The 22,619-nt window shown below is 43.5% G+C and overlaps 1 protein-coding gene across 15 annotated transcripts in view; it reads left to right on the top strand.

Moving 5' to 3' along the window:
* Positions 1-22,619, top strand: part of dab2ipb (DAB2 interacting protein b) — a 232,381-nt gene that overhangs the window by 148,999 nt on the left and 60,763 nt on the right. The window contains exon 1 of one of the 15 annotated variants that reach the window (XM_074616876.1): positions 4,725-5,047. The exons of 11 other annotated variants lie outside the window; for them this stretch is intronic. In XM_074616876.1, the coding sequence (XP_074472977.1) occupies positions 5,034-5,047 (14 nt within the window). In that variant the 5' untranslated portion in view covers positions 4,725-5,033. 3 more of the 15 variants (XM_074616877.1, XM_074616875.1, XM_074616878.1) reach the window with 3 other exon arrangements.

Raw genomic sequence — 22,619 nt, 5'->3', positions numbered from 1 at the left:
GAATTATATATTTAAAGGGACTATTTGTAAGATTCAGAAATGCTGCTTAACAGCGACACCTGTGGCCTTGACGAAAGTCAGCGTCGAGCTCTCGCTTGCTCGCTCTACATAGACATGAACGAGCATCGCTCAAAACAGTGAGGCGACACACGTCAGCTAAAACCACAATATCACTCTATATTTCAGCTGCTTGGCAGTAATGTTAGCTGACCAGACGAAGGTCTCTCCATGAATCAATGCTGATCCTAGTGTTGGCTTTTCCTGCTCAGCGCAGGCTTCAGCAGCGGGGCTCCTCAACGAGATACGTTATCGCCTCCCGACCGCAGCCGGCAGCCGAAGACACCGGCACCCGGTCGGTAACGAGACGATAACGTAACTCATTGAGGAGCCACGTCACTTCACAAGACACGGAAAACCTCTGTTGGTCTGGAGGAGCTGCAGCAGTTATTTCTGCACAAACGTCCACTGTACATTCACTAGATATTCTCAGAGCTAAACTAACTCTTCTGCAGTGTGGAGTGAGCGCGCGTTCACGTCTAGAGGTGGAGCGAGACAGCGAGGCCGCGCGCGCTGTCTGAGTGAAGGAGAGCAGGCAGCGGAGACGAGGCTACGGCCACACGCGAACGCGCATATACCAACGCGCATGTGTGCCGACCCGCTACATTTATATGCTTAAAAAGTTACAAACAGTCCCTTTAAGTAAGGAGTAAACTAACTAGGGATGTCCATAATTAACCGTTTAACCGTTAACCCACATTAAGCATTTTAACCGATTAACGCTATCAGTTAAAACAGTTAAAAGAAATGTTTATAATTACCTCAAAAGCTGAGCGGCTCAGAGGAGCGACTCGTCTCTTTAAGGAGAAAAGCTGGTCCACCTTAACAGTCCACCTTAAGAGGCGGAGCCGGAGTTGCAGGATACAGGAAGTCGTCTCCGGTCTCTGGTTCTCTTGAGCGGAGTGGAGGAGTTGTAGTTTCATAGCATTTATTCACCGACAAATAAAGTGTCCACACACTGCTACACATACGATCACAGCTAGAACGCCACCAACAACCTCACACTCACCACCAACACACACACACGGTCTGTTGGAAACTCACTAAAGTTACTCAGACTACGTGTGCGGCGGCGAGCACGAAGCCTCCGGCAAATACTATATCCTAGAGCTGCTAACGTAGCACAAACACACACACTGTTTGTTGGACACTCGCTAAAGTTACACCGGGCAGAAACACAGCTGACAACCTGCTAAACTAAACTAAATGTGCGGTGGAGACTTTTACTGGGAAAGTGGCTGCATGTCCGCGACACTACACGCAGCATCGTAGCTGCTAAGTTAACGCTCCCGGACGGTGAACTGGAGACTCCCATCAACCAATATCTGTTGTGCTCCTGCAGCTGGTACACCGCTGCATGAGAGGCACAAATCTTGTCGGTTAACGGTTATTAATCTGTTAACGAGGGTCAGTTATCGGTTAAGAACATTTTTCAAAATGAGCATCCCTAAAACTAACCAAAGCAAGACCTTTTATTATATAATGCAATTTGCAATCAAAATGTATCAGTTTAATCTCGCCCTTTTCACTGTAGAGCAGTTGCACTGGATTGCACCTGACATTGTTCTCACTGTAAGAATAAGTAATTAATCTCTAATCCACAACATGCCATGCTGTGGTTGAATTAAGATCAGCTTTTTGGTCAGTACAAATGCTGCTACAGTTAAAGCTGCAGTGGGAAGAAAATGGAGCAAATATGATTTAAAAAAGTTATTTTTATAAAACGATCACTATATCCTGACAGTAGTGGATGAGACAGGTAATCGTGTGCCTCTGTGTCCTCCGGTGTCCTCTGGTGCTCCTAATGGCATCTGCAAGATTTCACAGACCGGAGGAAAACAACCAATCAGAGCTGATCTGGGGTCTGCCGTCTCTGAGCAGCTGTCAATCGCTCGCCAATTCTGATCAAATGGTCAAACTAGGCAGCGCTGATCAAATATGAATCAATATTCTGTTACTGTAATGTCTATTTCTCTCCTCAGATGTTGTCAGAATCATCTTGTAGTGTACTGTTTAGCTGTAAAATGAAATTTGTGGCCCGGCAGCCATGTTGAGATCAGTTGAGGAAATACCAAGCACCGCCCACCAGCTGAAGCACAGCCAATAGGAACGCTCAACAGGAACGCTCTCTCTGAAATGACCTGTGATTGGCCAAAGTCTCCCGTCACGGGCTGGATGTTCTAAAGCCTGAAAACAGAGCCATGAGGAGGAGCAGAAGTCTGAACACTTAAATTACAATGTAGTGGACTGGATAACATAAATTTTTCAGTCAAATCCTGCAAATAGTGAAACAAGCACCAAATTTGGCATGATGATTGCCGAGGGGTCACTAAGCAAGTATAAATGATTGGCCACTTGAAAATCCAAGATGGCCACCAAATTAAACTGCCGATAATGGTTTTTCTCATAGAAATGTATCTACTTGGTCGATTTCAGGGATCTTGGTGTCAAATTATGTGTTTTCTAGCATGCTGGATCTAATTTTGATAGTTTTAACAATTTTTAACTGCAATATGGCGGCCAGGGAATCAAGCATCAAGACCGAGCTGTTTCATTTTCCCGCTGACAAAGTGTGTGTGAAGCTGAAATATCTTGCACGGTCGTTGCAACACACAAGGAGACAAAGCCATCAGCAACAATAGGAAGTCCCTGGATGCTGTGACCCCATGCTCTCATGAGGAAGCAGACACTAAACAGACACAAAATGGCCGCCATATTGCAGTTAAAAATTGTTAAAACTATCAAAATAAGATCCAGCATGCTAGAAAACATATAATTTGACACTAGGATCACTCAAATCGACCAAGTAGATGAATTTCTGAGAGAAACCATTATCAGCAGGTCAATTTGGCGGCCATCGTGAAAAATGGCAGCCATCTTGGATTTTCAAGTGGCCAATCGTTTATATTTGCTTAGTGTCCCCTCTGGAATCACCATGCCAAATTTGGTGCTTGTATCACTATTTGCATTTTGATTTTTCCACTATCCGCTCCACTAATATGCTGCAAGGTTATTATGGAATTTTTGCCCAATGATGCCAAATACATTCTGCCGACTGCAGAATTAAGTATTGTTATTTCTAAGAAGTCTTGAGTGAGACACGTTTTAATGGTCCTGTAATCATTGTTTATCTACTGTATAAAGCTGTATTCATCAAATACTCACTGTATACATTCGGGCTGTCAAAGTTAACGTGACAATAACGCATTTACGCAAATTAGTTTTAAACGCCACTAAATTCTTTAATGCATTAACACAACTTGTGATTTTTAGGTTGTAGCGGCTCAGTCTTAAAACTAGAGTGAAGATACTGGTATCATATGAAACTATAAAACCTGATGAATCCATCGGTACCAACCATGTCATACTAGCTTGAGGAAAATAGTCAAGTCAGCACACTGACACACTGACAGCTGTTGTTGCCTGTTGGGCTGCAGTTTGCCATGTTTTGATGTGAGCATTTTGTTTTATGCTAAATGCAGTACCTGTGAGGGTTTCTGGACAATATCTGTCATTGTTTTGTGTTGATTATTGATTTCACATAATAGCTATATACATACATTTGTATAAAGCAGCATGTTTGCCCACTCCCATGATGATAAGAGTGTTAAATACTTGACAAATCTCCCTTTAAGGTACATTTAGAACAGATAAAAAATGTGCGATTAATCGCGTTTAACTATGGCTAATCATGTGATTAATCACGATTAAGTACTTTAATCGATTGACAGCCCTCATATACATATATTCAGTGCTTTAGATGACCTCAATGATTAAAATGGGAAACCTGACAGATTCTGACTGAAATAGAGTGAAATTATAACGAGTTGTCATTAGAAATGTTTACGGCAGACCTATTTGGCAGCTTCAGGAGGAAACAGGTGGCCAGCAGCAAGCTGCTGAGATACTTTACATGATTTGGTCATTTTAAATGGAACAATGTGCCTGTGACCTTATGTTTAGAACTGGTGGGAACTCAAAGCTCAGTATTTGCAACCTCTTCCACACCCTATTGTGTGGTCATTTGGTTTACACGTGCACTAGTGTGTGTGTGTGTGTGTGTGTTTGTGTCATGTTGCCAGGAGAATAAGGGGTAAGGGTGATGTCATGTTGGATGACATCATTGCAGACGTGCAGGGAGTGCAGATTAGTGGCCGTGGCTCTTCTGGATCAGCTCTCCACAGCTGCCCTGCCTTATCGGTGTGTCCCGCCCCGGCCCTTTATCCCCCTGTGCCGGCTCCGTCAGTGTGTAAGCTCTAGAAATAGCCTCAAACTCACCCCTATCTCCTCTGCCAGTCCACCAATCCCAGCTCAAATTGAGCATGGCAAAACCCTCCCACCCACATTCCAGTCTCTCTACTACCAACCCTTTGGCTGGCCCCATCAGCCAAGTCACTTTGCCAAAGCTGAGCTCCAGCCTCATATGTACAGTGTGTGTTTTTTCTGTCTGAGCCTCAGCGTGAGTCCTAGTCTCCCAGCTGAACCGAGTCCACGCTCAGGGCAGGTTGCCGGCACATGCAACCCCCCCCACCCCAGTCCTAAACGGAGAGCGCGGAGGCGGAAGCAGCACTAGTGGCTGACAGGGAAAGCAGCACACCTCGCACCAGAGTTGACAGGACAAAGAGCACACACACTCCCACTGGAGCCACACAAGGGGGGGGCAGGGCCAAGCTAGGCTGCGCCACACACACATACATGTGATCCACTAACCCCCCCCCAACCTCTCGCACACCATATGCAGGCTCCTCCCTGCGCAAGGAGACAGGAATGGGAGGTGCAGTCAATCACTGCCAGTGAAAGGGAGTGCTGGAGTTAGTAGGAGGGGGAGAGACAGCGGAGGAGAACAGGGGACCGCTCTTCATCATTCCCAAATCAGAGTCAGGAGCCGGGGCACCCTGAAATTCATTCATGCCGAATGAAAGAAAACGGAGAGAAGAGAGCGTGTCCCATTCCAGAGACAACACAGGAAGTAGGGCATGCTCCGTACAGGGTGAGCAAGAGAGGGTGGGAGAACGAGAGGAGGAGAGGGAGCAGCGAGAGAGGGAGAGCATTGTAGCGCTTATTCTCCACCCCTTGTCTTAAAGCAGCAGCAGGAGGAAAGAGAGAAGGAGTCAGGGAGAGAAGGAGGAAGAGAACCACAAGTAAGGAAGCGAAGAGGCGAGCGGCAGTCTGCATCGGCAGCAAGGGGGGGGGGAAATGGAGCTTTGAAATCGCCTCTGCCCTCATCCATCCCTGCCTCTCCTTCTTTTTTTTTTCTCCTCTCTTGTTCTGGCTCTGCCTCGGTTTCTCTCTCCGTCTGCCTGATTGTTCTGTGGAATTCTGACAATGCCTGGTGAGTGCTTTTCACATGTCACTCGCCATCCTTTGTGTGTCTGTTTGCTCCGGTTCATGCAGTGGCTGATTGTATTTTTTACGTGAATGTGTGAATACAAATGTGGACTAGAGGATGCTTCATTGAGACCGTTTACGCTCCCCTGCCTCTGTGTGCTGTCCAGCTGTGCTGTCCTCCTCCTCCTCCTCTGCTTCTCTCTATCAGTGACAATGCAAAGGAGGCTCCTGAGCGCACACACACACACACATACACACACACACACACACACTCTACTACATCCTGCGTACATTCAGGTTACTCAGTCATTATTATATAATTGCTTTTAACTCCCAAAGGGCTTTCATTCAGAGCGGTGCATTTATTACGCCTGATATATAACCAGAGATGATGATGATGCAGAGATGGGGGGTTTTGATTGTGAGTGGTGACCACAACCTACATGTAGCAACATCACACAAAGCTGGCCTGTGTGGTGGAGGGCAGCCAGCTAACACAAATCAGATGACTGGGCCACGCTGTGAGGTCAGCCAGCTGATTTTTGGCTGGCATTCTCAGCGCAAGTCGTATGTTGGAGGCAATTAGCAGTTAAAAGAAAGAGAGCCGTGTGTCCCAGGGACAGAGAGTTTGGGAGAGCAACAGCTCATTTCTGCACAAGATGAGTGGAAAGGCTAATCTTGGCGGTTAGTCATCATTTGGTCCAGGCCTCGGGGAGTTTATATTCCTATATTAGATCCAAAGTAATCTTACCAGACGGTATTAAGTCAATCAGTACAAATTATAATGTGAGCCGTCCCACATTTATTTACATTTTACGCATGAATTATCTAAATGTGTTTCCTGACGATGATTCGATTTTTCCACGTACATCCAGTTAATGTACCATACCCCATTTTACACATTCTAGACATGCTACTGACATGCATGAAATTAGTCAGCAACAATCAAGTTATTCCAGTTAGTTCCATTTGAATGTGTCTCATTAAGGGGACGGAGAAAACACAGAAGCTAAACGGTTCTACACAGCCAAACATCATGGAGGCAGAGTTTAGTTAAACAGTTGTTGCTGGAGCACCAAACATTTATTTTCCTCAGAGATGGCTTCACGGGAGAAAGCCACCTCTGGTTTAGTAAACACAGAAATGATAGTTTGATGGCTTTGCACGGCTTGTTTACTGCAGTATGCAGATATGGTTCCGTGTGAGAGCTCAGCTGGTGGTCCTCTTGATTGTAGCCTGCTGTTGAGCCCTCCAGAACAAAACCGAGCTTGACTTCTACACATTATGCTACGAGCATTAGTGCCAGTCTGTATTTGAATGCAGTAACAGTGTGATTCCTCTATTTTCCCCTCAGCCTGGGGAGCTGTATCTGTTTGCATGCATGAGCAAATGTTTTTGCACACATTACTATATAGGATGTGCACATACTGTATGCAGATATGCATATGTTTTGAGTGGGTGTGTTAGTATGTTCCAATCCTATTTTCAGTCAGAGCGTGCTAACCAGAAGCCTAGACGATGGATGGCAGAGCGAGAAATAGAGCTGTTAGTCATTTTCACAGCCTTAAACATGGACCAAGAGGAGGAGACGGGTAGAGCGAATGTGAGATGGAGATATGACAAGCAGTCTGAGAAAAGGGAAGCAATTACTGAAATGAAGACAAATCATAAGTCGTTAGTAATTATTAATGTTCCAATATTTTGTGTACTAGTTTATTCTGGGTGACTAAACCTCTTATGCAATGTTCATTCACCTTCCAGGATGTTGCTCTTCATTCCTGCTCTTGGACTTAACTTATATAATGTACAAAATCTATATCATGAAATGAAACACTGATGGTATCAAATGTAATGTCATAATGCTTTTGATATAACTGTGTTGCCGGGAAGGACAGGAATCAATGCAGAGCTTAGCTTTGTACAGTATCTTCCCGCTACTTCCTCCCTGTCTCTCCATTGTTCCGTCTCTGTGTAATTACTCTGTCATGGATCAGGTCTGTGATGTCCATTGATTTACTGAGAGTTGGTGAAGTGGAGCAGAGGATTTGATCAGACACATGGACAGGGAGGGAGGAGTGGGTCAGTGCCGCGCCCATGGGCCACTCCACTGGGGTCAATAGGTCTGAACCATTGGCAGATTACAGAGGGGGGATGGAGAAACAGCTACAGTTTAACACTTCATCAACAACACTCAATCATGACCACACAAATACAAACAGCCAAGCAAAGCACAGGTGTTTGCTCAGGACTACTGTGTGTAGGGTATCTATAAAAAGTGCAGGAATGAGTCCTTATACACGGGAATGAGTTAGCATTTTAGCCCTTCCTGTTCCCTCGTCTGGAAGTCAATGGGTTTTTAGTGAGATGCCTGAAATCAGGTCTGTGGTTAACACAAGCTGAAGAGACTTTAACATTTTGTTCTATAATATAAAATACATCATTAGATACCCCACTCGTGAATTTTGAAGCTTTTACATGTCTTATAAAAGGCGGTTGCTAACAAGTGGCTAAATGAGACTAAACGTCATCACGGCGACTCGTCCTCCTTCACAGCCTCGTTGTGTATAAAGTCTCATGCGACCGCAGTGTAGTTCGTTTACAGCCTAACGCTAGCTTTTTGTTAACATTTTGGAGATACATGGTTTTCACAGGACAACAACGGTGTTTAGTTTTAATACACAATCTTCATGTGTGCTGTTTTTTTATCCTCCCAAAGTTTCATATTTGCAACAGATATAGTTGCGTTTCAGTAGATTGTATCCATTTTCGTTTTCCGTTAGAACTGTCCCTACTTCCTGTTTGTTTTATTCATTTATATTGGAGGAGGAGGAGGAGGAGGAGGAGGAGGAGGAGGGGGGTGATGAGGGTACTGGCATCAGATGGTCTAACATGTTTTAAATACTTGATATGAATCCACCAATCACATTCAAGTATACAGGATTCAGACATTTCTAGGAGATTATGGACATTTGACACACAGGAACGCATAGTAGCATTTAGGCTTGTTTTAGTCAAAGTGATCAATCTGAAAAGGATTTAGAGCATGAAAGGAAGAGAGTGTCAGGCCTTGCATAAAAATTTCTTCATTTCCAAGGGCTTGAAGTCAATGAGTTTAACGCTTTGAAATTTGTGATGCGCGTCGGCAAATTGGAGGTTAGAATATCGACATTGTGAATGAAAAATGGCTGAAGTAGGCTGCGTCAAAGACATTCTGTAACATTACTCTGGATCTCCTCAATTCTGCCTGGGAGAGGATGAAAGAAGAGCATATGCTCATGATGGGGCAGCGTTGTCAATAATTGAATCACTCATTCGCTCTCTCTCGTGCCCTGAAGGCCGTGATGCACAGTCAATAGGAACAACATGAGAGGAGAGTCCTAAAGGTCTCTTTCTGTCCATCCGCTCTCATACAGTGCTCTTTATCTCTGACTCTATATATATATATATATATATATATATTTCTTTTACACAAACAAACACACAAGAGCTGATGTCACTGCCCCATCTCTGTTTTATCTGCCTCTCTACAGTAAGCTGCTTTACAAAACTGAAATGGAGGGCAGGCTATAGAGGGATGAATGAAGGGATGGAGGGAGGGATCTCTAATGCCTCTATCGCTGACCATTTCCTCTCACTTCCTGTTCCTACTTCTAGACAGAGAGGCGCTGTATTTGGATTAGGTTGATCTTTTAACATTTTGCAACCATTTGCAATCTTAACAGATTTGTAAAATGTGAGCGAGCCCACACATAACGCCATGTTCTGTTCAATTCAACAGTTCTGTTCCTATAGTGTGTGGAGAGATTTGGCCAAAACATCCAGAATACCACACACTAACAGATTCCATTCATGAACAACAAGAGTCCCGACTAAAAAAAAAAAAAATCTCACAAAATCTGTGGCGATCAAACGTGACTTTGGTGTAAACAAACATGGAGGATGACGGGCTGGAAGATTTAGCAATGTCAGTTTTTGCGCTACTTTGTACTGAAAATTCACGGAGAAAATAGAAAAATAATGGATGAAGTCATGCAGACATGTTGAATAGACATTATGGCTGTCCCAAATACCATTTTTTGGGCTTGGAAGCTTCAGTGATAAATATGTGAAGGTATTTGAAGCTTTGCAGTGCAGCAGGCGGACATGTTCTTCTGTCTGTCTCCATCTCCCCTGTTTCAGTGCCGTTGCCTCAGTACTGTACACACATGCACCACTACACATCACAAACTGAGAATAACTAATAATAATAAATGTTGCATATGAATTATGAATAATATTGTGGGACTATTCTTTATTTCATTGGCTATTTTCGGATTTATGCATTATTATTACATAATAGCGCTTCAGTCAGCTTGGCTCCCGATTGGCTATCGTTCTTTCCCACGTGACTGTGTCATCAGCTGTCCTAATATGGAACATGTTTAATATTTGGAATCGGTGCGGCCAGGATGGACTTCTGAGCCAATGGGGGGGATGTAAAAAACACTCTAAACATCCCTCACACCACTGGCACATCTGGAAAGATCTTCTATAGAACCGTTAAAAAGTCGGGGCTTCACTGACCATTGTCGGGAGGGGGGGAATCCAAAATCGGCTTGATTCTGGCGTAGTGTGTACCCGACATTAGAGGGATAGACCATTGACAAACTTGATATATATCATCATATTGCCTAGTTCCTACATGGGACACAAACAGCAGTGTCTAATTAAAGTTCAGTGCAGCAGCATTAACAGTCATCATTCTTGGTCTTGCTGTCCTCCTTACTTCAGTAATATCCATATCCTCTTTACTTGAGTCACTGGGATGTTGGTGGGAGTTCAATTTGCTCTTCTCTCCGTCCTGTCAGTCTCTTCATCTTTCTCTCCCTATTGCCTGCCCTCTATCAACACCTACTTGTCCAACATGTCTCACCCTCTCTCCATCCGCCACCCACCTCTCTGCGATGCAGACTTGTGGAAGCTTGCCTGGAATGGCCTGTATCCACCCATTATTTGTCTGTGCTTCCCTCCCTCCCTCTCTTTACCTCTGTGCAGGCAGGTGGTGCTCTACTAAACAGGTTAGCGGTTAGCAGGGGAATATCGTCTCAGAGGCGAGGCCTCTCCCACCTCCTCTCGTGACCCCGTCTGTCTGCTGCTGCACACTTGGCTCATGACCTTGTGCGTACCCAACCCACACACTCCTTGGCACGATTTGACATGGAGTTTTTTTCTCACAAAATCACATGGACTACAAATACATTTCCTGTTTGTGCACAGAAACCTTGTCTGCGAGCACTGATGCACATATACACATATACACATTCAAAATGTAAAAGACGTGCGGCCACATGACTCAATAATACAGAAGGCTATTGTTCATTATTCATAGGAAAAAGCATTTTGAAGATGCCACAGTGATTACAACCAAACGTCCACAGATAGAATAGCCCTGCCCTGTCCCACATTATATGTGGTAGCTCTCCAAACAACCCTATGAGGTATGATATTATCATGACCCAGAGCAGAGGAATGAGGAAATCCCCCTGAGTGTTTAGTCTCCAGGCTTTGCCTTGGCTTTGTAGTTAACCTTTACCCAGCCATTCTCCAGAACAGCAAGGCACGCAGGTCTGTTTACTCATGATAAGAGCAAGCAACTCTAATCCATTGCATCGGGGAAAACAAGTACATTAAACCTCCTCCAGTTTCACCTCCCCAAATGATACTTAAATAGTTTTGGAGCTGGAGAACCGGTCCGATCTATAATGGGGTGCAAAGACCTTTTCCGCTGTATAGTTCACAATGAATTCCATTGTTGACGGCTGCTACTGGCTCCTGTAGAGTTTCACTAAAGACTTTCTACATAGTGACGTCTGTGAGCTGAGAACTTCTCCTGTCATTCAGAAAGCATTTTAATCAGAAGTTGGAAACTGGTCCAAGCCCAACTGGACCTGTTTCCATGTCATTATGTCACAGGAGATGACTGGCATTCCTTCTTTTCTTTGGAGCTCAAACATGAGTTTGATTGGAAGCGTAACTTGCTTTGCTGTGACATGAGTCTTCCCTCACTGGGTCGCCAGATATGTGAAAACAACCATACAATATATCTGCCAGTGTGTCTCCTCCTTAAACCTGGCTGGCCTCATTTACTCCTTCACTCTCTTGCTCCCTCTTTCCCTTTTTGTGCCTTCCTCCGCTCTTTTTTCTCCCTTTTCCTGGAGTCCTCCTCTCCGGCCAAGGACCCAGCATTTTCCCACAGAGAGCGTTGCTGAAGGCTGAGCCTTTGTTTCCTGCTACAGGGACACATGGTGGGAGGAGGAGGCAGGCTGACTTCCTGGCTGCCAACTCGGGGTCCATGTCAGTGTGAGAAAAAGCAGGGGAGACAGATCTGATGATGACAGAAGAACTGTGTATCCCAGGGACCGAGGTTCAGCTCGAAAAATATAGATTTTGCTATATTTCTCAGGCAGTGGCACCGAAATAACTTCATAACAGGCTGTCGGCTTATTCCCTCTTTCAGCCCTTTTTGGGTTTAATTTGTTGTCCTTCTATGAAGAACAGAGACAGTAGGAGTCAGCACTGTCCTTTACCATACCTGAGATGCATAGTGAGCATTTATTTTGGCAATCTGGAAACAACTTTGTGATTATTATTATTATGCAAATACCACAGCAAAACTAAAAGCTACATATACAGTTATGAAGATAACTATATATAGTATAGTGGTGTCAAAGGAGGTTAAAAATACATACCATATAAATAAATGCACGTTTGAGCACTAATTCGCCAGGGGATATATTCTGTAGGATAATTGATCAGCTTTACATTATAATGTTCTTTGAAAATGATAGATAAATTGAAGCTGTATTATATTTGAAGCACCATATCCAACTGCTTGAATCTAACGTTCATCAGTCCATATGTTTATACATTTCTTCATCATATGATATCCCTCTGGACTCCAGGCCAGCTTGTCCTAAATAACAGCGCTGTCTTTTTAAATGGGATGTGGAGAGGGGTGTGTTAGTAGCAACAGACATCCTTTGGGAGCGGTGTGGTGTAACTCAGAGGGCAGAGGCTCCAGCCACGTTCCCAGAGACTCAAAAATAGTCTGGAAAACACTGAGACCAGCCGCTAGTGAGGAATGCGACCCAAAGTGGAGTTAAGCATTTTGGGGATCCGCCTCGGAGAGGTTCTGCTGGACCATGTTTCACATATTCAGTAGATCGTAAGTGTAATTTTATTTTAATACTTTAGTTCTGGGTGTTTCCTTTTGCTGTGGATGGTTACAGCACAGCTGCACGCTGTGGTTTTAGGAAACCTCTGTCTCTGCATCCACCCACGGTTCACTCAGGGCTGTGCAGTACATTGTGGCTCATCGAACTGTATTTTTTGCGACACAAATGCCATAAAGAACTTTCTGTATGAATTATGAATGTATAGAAAGGTCAGGATAGCTGATTTAAAAAAGAGAAGATGCGCAGTACATCTGAATAGTTGGAGAGGAAAGGGGCTGCTGAGAGAAAAATGAGGACACGTTTAGACTTGAACATGAAAAGTATTCAGTGCCAGAGGCAAGTCTCGGCTTTAGAGTGCAAATAAGATCTCGCTATTGACAGTACGCTTTACAATTTAGAGCCAATTATCTGCTAAAGCTACTTCACCTGTCTAAATGTGGTGCTTATAAAAATGCATCTATAAAACCGGAATAAAGTGGGAAAAGTAGTGTTTGCAGAGATCATAGCTGGATGTTGTTTTTCCGTGTTGCGTGGGAAGAAAGTCTCTGCCCTCTTTTTCTCCGCGTGAACTTGAATGTTTGCCTCTTTCTTTGTCCAATGCCACAGGGGCGTTTGAATATTCAGGTCAAGAAGTGAAAAACACACTTCCTCATCTCCTCTACTGCTTTGCACATGGTGTTATCAGCTCCCCGAGCACTTAACAGTTATGTAAGAGTTCAAGAGAGAAAGCTTTCTTGCTTTTAACTAATTTATATTTTCCTCAGTTTGTGCTAAAAAAATAGAATGACAATATGTGTTTTTTCTATGTGGTTTGGTCTGTATTTGCCTTACAAACATACATGAATACAGCTGTATCATTTAAGCCTATATACGCAGGCTATTTAGCACATGAGCATGACCTTGGCGTGCCTTAAAGGTCTTATTGATAACATTTGTATGTAGCTGAATATTTTCTTTTTTAAATAATACATCCACAGAGCCTTTAGAAAGGTGCTGAATGAAAGAATGGCTTTTCCTGAAAAAGAATGATTTAAATAAAAAAATGTTGGCGGGTGCAACATGAATGTTTCTTTTGTCTTTGAAGAAGATATCTGACGTTTGGTTCCCACTTCTACCAAGGCTTGTGAGCCAATAGAAAAATGACATTGGTATCGCACGATATCTCAGGGTCGTCAGTTTGAAATAAATAAATAAATGAATGGCTGAGATTGACATTAAGAGCCTGGCAATGCCTTGTTGTGAAGTAAATGCTAATGTTATCAATAGCACCTTTAAGTATTCTCATGGCTGAGTCATCCCCACTGTCTTGCCCCTAATAGTCTATTGAGCTTTGTGATTAAAGCATACTTCTATTGCCGCAGTTGATACAATTAGATGCCAAATCAATAATGGCTAATGAGGTATAACAAATGGGAAATGATAAACTCAGAGCACAAAACATGTATTTTTGTGTGTGTATGCTATGTGGGGAGGGTAACTAATACAGTATAACCAATAATGGCATTTTATAGTGTAATAGCTCACTGATTGATGAGAGGAGATCATGGTTTCTCTTCTCTAGTAAAGTCAGGTTGTAATGTTGAAGGACAGTCTCTCAGAGCGCTCTGACACCTCGCTGCCTGCAGGGTTTAACATTAAGGATCGCTGGCCCCAAGCCAGATGATAAGTCACTTAATTGGGCAGACATTGGCTCAATTAGGCCAGCGTTTTCACTATCCCCCGTCTTATGGTGATAACTAAATTATCTTTGCCTCCGTCTTCTACCGCTGCCCCGCTCTCCTCTCTACTGTGGTGCTTTAGTGCAGAATTAATGAGTGTGCTGAGCGGAAATGGTGGTCATAGGTAATTTGAATTACAAAGCGTAACGTAAAAAAGGATTTTTGCTTTTGTCGTGAGCCCTGTTTTCTTAGGTTTAGAATAATTAATCAGCCCTGACCTGTCGAGGTTGTATGCTGGCAAAGTGGACTGAGTTTTTAAAAGCACCTATAATTATCAGCAACAGGAACCAGCCGTCGTCTAGCACATATTTCTGCAAATCAGGTCTGAATCATTCAGAGCTGATTAATGTCCCACAGTTTGGATGAATGCAGAAATGTGTTGTAGTGCTGCTTATATTTAAAGGTTCTCTATTTGATATTCAGAGCATTAATATCAAACAACTATTGTCTATGTAAAGATATAGAAGAGTAATGTCTACCTGAGTAGAGAATGAAGTCACTCTCCCTCTGTGTGTGTTGTAGTCTGAGCTTCTCTGTGTCCCGCCCACGGCTGTTCGGGCCGGTCGTTTGTGGTGTAACCGAACGTTAGCTATGGTTGCACACTGTTAGCCCTGTAGCGGAGCTGAAGAGAGTAAAAGCAATGGTGAGCCCGCATGACATCACATTCGTTGGATTTTCCCGGAAAAAAAGGTCTCATATTCTTCACATTAAAAGCGGTCTACGGGCTGATAGAGGAAACCCAGAAAGTCGCGGAAGGTCTCATCTTTAGGTTAGGTTACAACCTGTTCTCACATTGGCAATAAAAAATTATTAAACAACGTTTAAAAACGTCCATACAGTCCCTTTAATATTGAATTATAGTGAGTTATGTGAGACGGAGACAAAGAGGAATAATTGATCATTTCTCTGTCTCAGTGGATCCACCAAAGTAGGATCTGATAGATAAAAGCATGGAATATAGTTTAATATCTTGATTGTCATGACACAAGTAGGCTTCTTCTATATTTCCTTACTTAGTAAATACTGTATATTTATCAATTATGAATCCGTCAGGTGAGGCTTTATTTTTTTATAAAGGCAGGTTTAATCAGTCACAGTCATTTTTACTCTTCTGTTCCTCCCATTGTTTTCTCTGTATGTGTAGGTGAGTGTTGGTACTGCTCGGGGGATACCATGCGTGTGAATGTGTGTGGGTGACTAGTCACACTGGGCCAGGGACATGAAGTCATGAGGCTATATGACTAAAATACTAATAGTGTGTATTCCAGTACAGCCATATTCAATCATGATGGTTTGTCCTCTTTGTTACCAATCGAACCGCATTGGTGAGTTCCCAGAAGGCCATCAGTCATTAGTATGACAGTTGACCTTTAACCATAGCTGCTACTTAAGGAGTTACTCATTAGTGTGACCTTTGACCTCATTATACATTCTCTGTCATTGCAATGTTTTGTCTGTCCTATTTGGATCGCCTCTCCCCCCCCCGATGTAATTACTGTGTGAATAGAGCTGTGGACCAACACCCACACATGGACATTCCTTCAGTGGAACAAAGTCCATTGTACTGTGGACGCTACATAATACGCTCTAATGACCCTGTCACTCTGGGCTCTTAAAACTCATCTGGGAAGAGAAATAAGATGAGTAAGAAAGATGGAGCACATGCGTCACATCCTGCAGACATACTGTATATAACAGTACCTCAGGCCCGGGGCCGCGGGCCTTGTGGAGGCCCCTCCCTCCCTTCACAATATGTCACGGCAACTTAAATTCAGAACCTCCCGTCAATAGACAGCGACACATAGAAAATGGAGTGCCCTCTTCATCAGTAAACAGAATATGAAACTCATCATCTTAAGACAATATGTCAACTATAGGTCAACACAAAGCTGGGATATTGAGCCAAGTAGGCCTGTGTGCACAGCAGCAACACAAGAAGATCAGTCTCTGCAATTCAAAACCTGCAAACATCACAGGCAAAGAACTGGTATCAATTTGACCTCAAATTATGCAATTTGACATCATTGGACCATTATTATGACTATAGATAATGCCCAAAAAGCTTGAAAACAAAACTAATACTACTAGGGGTGTCACGATTCGATTTGACTTTCGATTTAAAGGTCAGTATTTGATTTTTGATTTAAACATGTCATTGTTAGACTATGGAGTCATTGGTTCTATGCCCTGACAGCTGTCATTTACACTTACCTTTTTATTTAGAAAGTGTTTAAAGAAGGAGACTACAACAGTCTACAATCTAAAAAGCTATCAGTATCTGTGTGACCCACCTCAGTACATAATCATTACAGAAACTAAACAGAAATCCTTCTGCAGGGCATGACAAGTGTGCTGAAATCTACAACAACACGGCGTTGTTGTCATTTACTGTCACGCTTGTTTCTCTCCTCTTCTCGCCTCTCTCTTCTGATCGGTTTGTCTTCGAGGGCGGAGGCGGAGCTTGTGGGTGCAGAGCAGAGAGCGTGGCAGAGAGAAGGCACTCAGCAGTCGCTGAAAAAACGGGCATGTAGGTGAAATTCAACCGTGGTGTTGTTCTGTCGGGAGATCCGGTGACTTATTGCTAAACCAAGTAAGAGTGGAAGAGTAAGGAAAAGTGACTAACTAATGTCAGCTAGCCGCTAGGATAATGCACACAGGCATGCAGGAAGTGCCCTGAGTATCGTAGCGACAGGGACGGCCCACATTTCCCATCATGCCTGCCTAGTCCACAGTGCTGGACCGAGTAGTTTCACTTTGCTATGTCATGTTCCAAAATGCAAATGTTACTTCTCTTAGTGTTTGTAATGTAATGGGTCTGTTCAGAACATGGAGGCCAATGCTGGTAATTGTGATTTTTATGCTGGTTTATAGCTTTAACCATGAATGAGAAGGCTGTTACATTTCTTGAGTACAGCTGTATTTTGTCCTTGGAAGGTAGCAAGTAAGCAGGTGGCGGAAAGAAAGAAAGAAAATCAACAATCTTGCTTTTAATTATGATGGTGGAGATCAGACGTTAATTTCGATCAATTTCCGATTTAGAATCAAAACCGCGACCCTAACTAACATCCTAATGTTCATTTGGCACTCAATTAGCTTGATGAACATGGTTTTGTCAGTGCTTATCATCGAGTATTAGTGAACATGGTTGTTTCAGTGCTTATCATCAAGCATTAGTGAACACAGTTCAGCCCAGACATTCTAACAAAATGACTGGTAGATGACTCGCTCCCATCGCCGATATTATGTAGTGAATTTGCATGACCTGAACAGTGTATCGTGAGGCCCCCTGGTAGCCTACTCAGGGCCCCAGTAAGACCGTGTATTAAGGCGTCATTGCCTGCAGAGCATGGCACAAATTAATACTCTCATGAAATCACCACAAATGTAAAAAAAAAAAAAGTCCTCACAGATCATCACAGATAATTGGCATGCTGTGTGCTGCAGCTGCTAGTGTGATCTCCTCCGTCCAGTGGTTGTGTTCACGGCCAGCTGTTCTGTTCTCTTTCACTCAGCACATGACCTCAGCGCCGAGAAACCAGCCAGGCCCGCTCCAGAGCAGCTCCTCCGCTCTTCTCCGTATTGGCCTCCTGCAGTGAGCGTCCTAGCAGATGTTGCACTGAATTACCTCCCAGCCTAGCGGGGACTCTCTACGCTCACACTGTAATCAAGCTGTGTTACAGCCTGGCTCAGTGGCTGCGTTAGCTCTCCCAACAGTTGTTCTCCAACCACCTGATCTCAGTTACCAGCCAGCCGTTCCCACGATGTAGTGTGTCTGCCAGTGCTCTGAGTCAGGCATCCCCTCAGACTCCTGAAACAGACTCCTAGAGGAGCCGATCATTTAGGAGATACTAAACGCTAAAGCTAACTCCCTCCTTTCCTGTGTGTGTTTGGTGAAAAGGGGTGTGCGTGTGTTTGCATGTGTCTCATTCCTTTAAAAGCTTCCTTCCTCCCTGTAAATCAAAGGTCGTCTTTGTGCTTCTATACTTGTGGCTAATGTGTGCTTCCATCTATAGCTCCAACCGGTTCTTATTTTTCTTCACAAAAGTGGTCACACCATACCATAGCGTCCGTTTTTATTCCCTCTTGTTTGGTGCAGCGATGCCCGGGGCGGTGTCTCCCTCTTCCCTCTTCTCAGCATAATCTCTCCTTTGTCTTGTGTGCATTAGACTGCTGGCACTGTAAGAGCCTAAAGAGCCGCCGCTGTCAGCCAGCACAGGTGCCGCAAAAGCGCTAATGCACTGGATATGGACCAACGTGGACTTGACTGTGCCCACTCATCTATGCTGCCCGTCTGTTTAAATGCACATTTATTTGTGTTTTCCCTTCCGCTGTCATTGTTATCACTCTCACGGCCGTACGGCGCAGCCAATCAGGACTCACAGAGGTCACGGATGGATGAGCAGAAAGCAGGGTTTTTGATTCAGAGTGTCTAAATGAGATGTGTAGAAATGTTCCTCTAGGGGGTTATTGGCAAAGGGATTTCTAGAGGGGGCTGCTGCATCTCCAACCTCTGTCTTCATCCCCAGAGATCATCCTTTCTCTGTCTGACTTCGACAGTGAATGAAGTTTGCTCTGCTGTTCTGTTGACTGGATCCTCTAGCCTCCCTGGCATTTCGGGCTCCAAAGCCTGTAGCCACATGTCCGTGGTTCAGCTCACACATTCGCCGTTCTGCACCAGCAGCATCTGACAGGATCCCCCCCGTCTCTCTCTCTTGACTACTCTTCTTGACTACTCTTCTTTCGGCCTCTCGCTGTCGGCCAGACGTTTGTTTGGTTGTCTATATTCTCCCACTACCCATCACGCAACTGTTCACTCCAATGCAGATCGACAGATGGCAGGTGGATGCACAAAGATATACATTTTCTCAAAATGCCGTTGTATTGCTGAATAACGTGCAAAATAGAGACATGAATCAGCAAAACAATTCTGACACTGACTGTGGTCAGAATTCAACTTCTTTTCTGGACTGATGGTGCCTCATTATTCCCGCTAAGCTCTGTGAAACACTCACCACATCTGCTCGGATCAAATGAGCGATCAGACCCGTGACAGAGTGTTCTGCAGTGTGACAGACACGTAGCTTCATTACAGCCTGTGGTCCTTTCCACTGACTCAGCGCCAAAGCACTGGGAATAATGGACACTTTATTGTGTGAGGCTCGAGGCATGAATAACGGCTTATTTGTCCGGTTGCCTGTCTCTGCAGTCTGTGTGTTTCATAATCGAGGTTGGACACGATTGTGTGCGTGCACGCAGTACGTGCTTCGTCTTTAACTGTGATGTTTTCCGCTTTGATGTTTGAATTCAGGGCCCAGGTGCTCGCAGAGTGATTGGTGTTGCTGGCTGGCTAGAGCTTTTTGGTTTGAGCCTCATCTACAAGCCAAGCCAGCTGTGAGGAGCAGTTGACGAGACTCTACAGGGATAGAAATGTGATGTAAACTCTGTATTGCAACATCATCTTAAGTGCAGGATTACAAAGCACTTGTCTAACCACTGTGCTACAGTTCTTATCAAACCATTTCATCTGGTGTCACGTCTACAGGTTGCCAAGCATTATCAGTTCTACTTTGTGTCTGTATACGTATTACTTATTTCATATTTCCCTACAAAGTATCACGATACGATAAGTATCATGATACAAAAATCACAAACCAGTGCGTAGAGTGTGTATATGTACGTGGGAAGTGAGTGGTGAAGCAAGAGAGAGAGAACGGCGGCAACAGGAGCGATTAACGTTATCAACCCCCGGCCGAAGCAGAAAAGTTAACAGCGTTTGGTTTGTCAGTTCTGGCGGAGCAACATGGGGGACTCCGTGGAGAAGACCCGCTCCCTATGGAGATATAAAGGGCTCATTCTAAGGTAACGAAAACACAACAATTCTTATTATCAGGTGATTATACACCAAAGAAAATATACTTATTAATATTATATTCCATTTCTGGAAATAGATCCCCCTTAATGTTACACACTGGTCCTTTAAGGAAAACTGTCAGGGGTAAGAACACACTAGAGCTGCAACGATTAATCGATTGGTTGTCAACTACTAAATTAATCGCCAACTGGCCTAATGATCAATTAATTAATTAATTAATTGGAGTAATTTTTTCTAAAGAAACAAAGGTCAAAATTCTCTGATTCCAGCTTCTTTAATGTGGATATGTTCTGGTTTCTTTACTCCTTTATGACAGTAAACTGAATATCTTTGACAGACATTTAAGGACGTCATCTAGGGCTTTGGGAAACACTGATAGACATTTTTCACCATTTTCTGACATTTTACAGACCACACAACTAATTGATTAAACAAGATAATATTCAACAGATTAATTGAAAATGAGAATTAGCATTAGTTGCAACCCTAAAACACACTACTGTATGCATACATCTGAGTAAAAAAACTTTTTTTAATAAAATCAGAACAATGGGATCTCACTGTAACATTGTCGCACTTTATGCAATCTGAGCCACTGTCTGTCACAAATCTCTGCATGTCTGCGTGTCTCAATAGTGTGTTTGAGAATTGATACAGTATCACAAAACATAATATCGCGATACTATCGATATCTATCTACACCCCTACTCCATAGCAACGAGCGCTGGATGTCGTCAAAAATTATTAGTGCAATAATTAGTCTCCCGGTGTGTCTTTGCCTGGCTCTGCTTGTTGATATGCACGCCTACTTGCACACACCTCTCATGTGTTTGTTTGCTAGAGAGCATTATTAACAAGTAATTGCTGAGCCGGTCTGCGAGTGGAAAGTGTATTGATTATTGTAAATGCTGGTCTAACAGCAAAGCAGAATGCTGTGTAAACACACTGTGCAGGCGGTAACCACAGAAAGTAGTGTTAGTAAGAAGACTTAACATCAGGCTGCTTAACTGGAGGCCTCTCCTGAGAAAAGTCTTTGTTTTTTTAGGTTATGTCAGAAGCTTAAGCTTTGGCCATTAGGGTCATTTTGCATGTTGGTTATTACGGTAACGTGAGTGGAAACAACAACAACAGAAAGAGGGTATTATAAGTGAAGATTAACACCGCTTCACATGCACTCTAACATGCTGTTGTTGTTGTTGCACGTCATTGTAGTGAAATAATGCCTACTGGTGTAGGAACCCAGCAGGACTTTCAGAGCGCTGTTATTTGGAGTTGCAGTACATTAACTCAGCCTATCTTCAGCTATCGGTACAAACACAGTCTGATATATGGTATAGTCAGCTAGCCAGCAAGTCAGTGTGTTAGAAGTCTAAGTGCTCTGATGCCTATATGGGCCCGAGGTTTCAGTCTATATCAGATCCCAGACAGGCTATCAGATGAACTCCTTTTACAGGATGCAGAGACAAAGCGCGCTGGGTGCAGCCCAGACACACTCTGAATCCATTACTCTGCTCGCTACTCCCCTGTACTTACTCCTAACTGAGTTTCTATTGAACCTTAGCAGGGGCACAGTGCATCTAGATCTCAGACTGTGCTGATAGGATTTGGCCTGATGCAGACATGCAGTGGCACATATTCCTGAATAGTGATTGTACATCTACATCGCCAGCCAACCTGAGGCCTGTACTACGAAGCAGGATTTGCCGTTATGGAGGTAACTTCAGGGTTAACTCTGGGTTTTCGGTACTACGAAGCTGGTTCACTTCTTATTGAGGTAGATCGCCATGGTAACTGATGCTGAACGGCTAACCTGCTCCGGAGCAGGTTATGTTCCAGATAAGAGATCAACTCGGATGAAAGCACCTCCTACTGACCAATCGGAGCTCGGTGTGGTGATCTTATGGTAATATTACACACATATGAAGAAATTTAAGTCATAATCCAGGATAAAAACAACACAGTTTAAACTGACAAATGCAAAAAGGACAGTTGGATTTATGTTGTGGGTGTTTATCGCTTTGAATTATATTTTTATATTTATTTATTTTTACTTCCTCTTGAGGTCGTTTCACACCGCCACAGAGGGGGAAAGCAGGTGAAAGGAGGTTTAAAAAGTCATAGACGCTAATTTGTTAATGCAGGTTTAAAGTAGGTGTATTCCATTCATCTATTACACTCTTTAAAGCTATTTATATTTAGACGACTATATCTGACTTTTGAGTGTTCCGTTAAATTAATAAGTCTGTTAATTTACGCATTCACACATCGGGAGTTTTTTCTTTCACCAGCTGTCCTTCCTGCATTTGGCAGCTTCAACTGTGTTACTTTTAGTCTAGATTAAGTGTTTAACTTCTTCGTATTTGTCTGATATAGTTTACTCTTTGTTAAATGTGCCACTCTGTCTGCTGTCAGTAGACTTGTCAATGTCTC

Source organism: Sebastes fasciatus, chromosome 19 (genome assembly GCF_043250625.1).
Source record: "Sebastes fasciatus isolate fSebFas1 chromosome 19, fSebFas1.pri, whole genome shotgun sequence".
In the NCBI taxonomy this organism is placed as follows: domain Eukaryota; kingdom Metazoa; phylum Chordata; class Actinopteri; order Perciformes; family Sebastidae; genus Sebastes; species Sebastes fasciatus.
The sequence above is the reverse complement of the archived record's forward strand: the minus strand, read 5'-3'. Positions and strand labels throughout refer to the sequence as shown.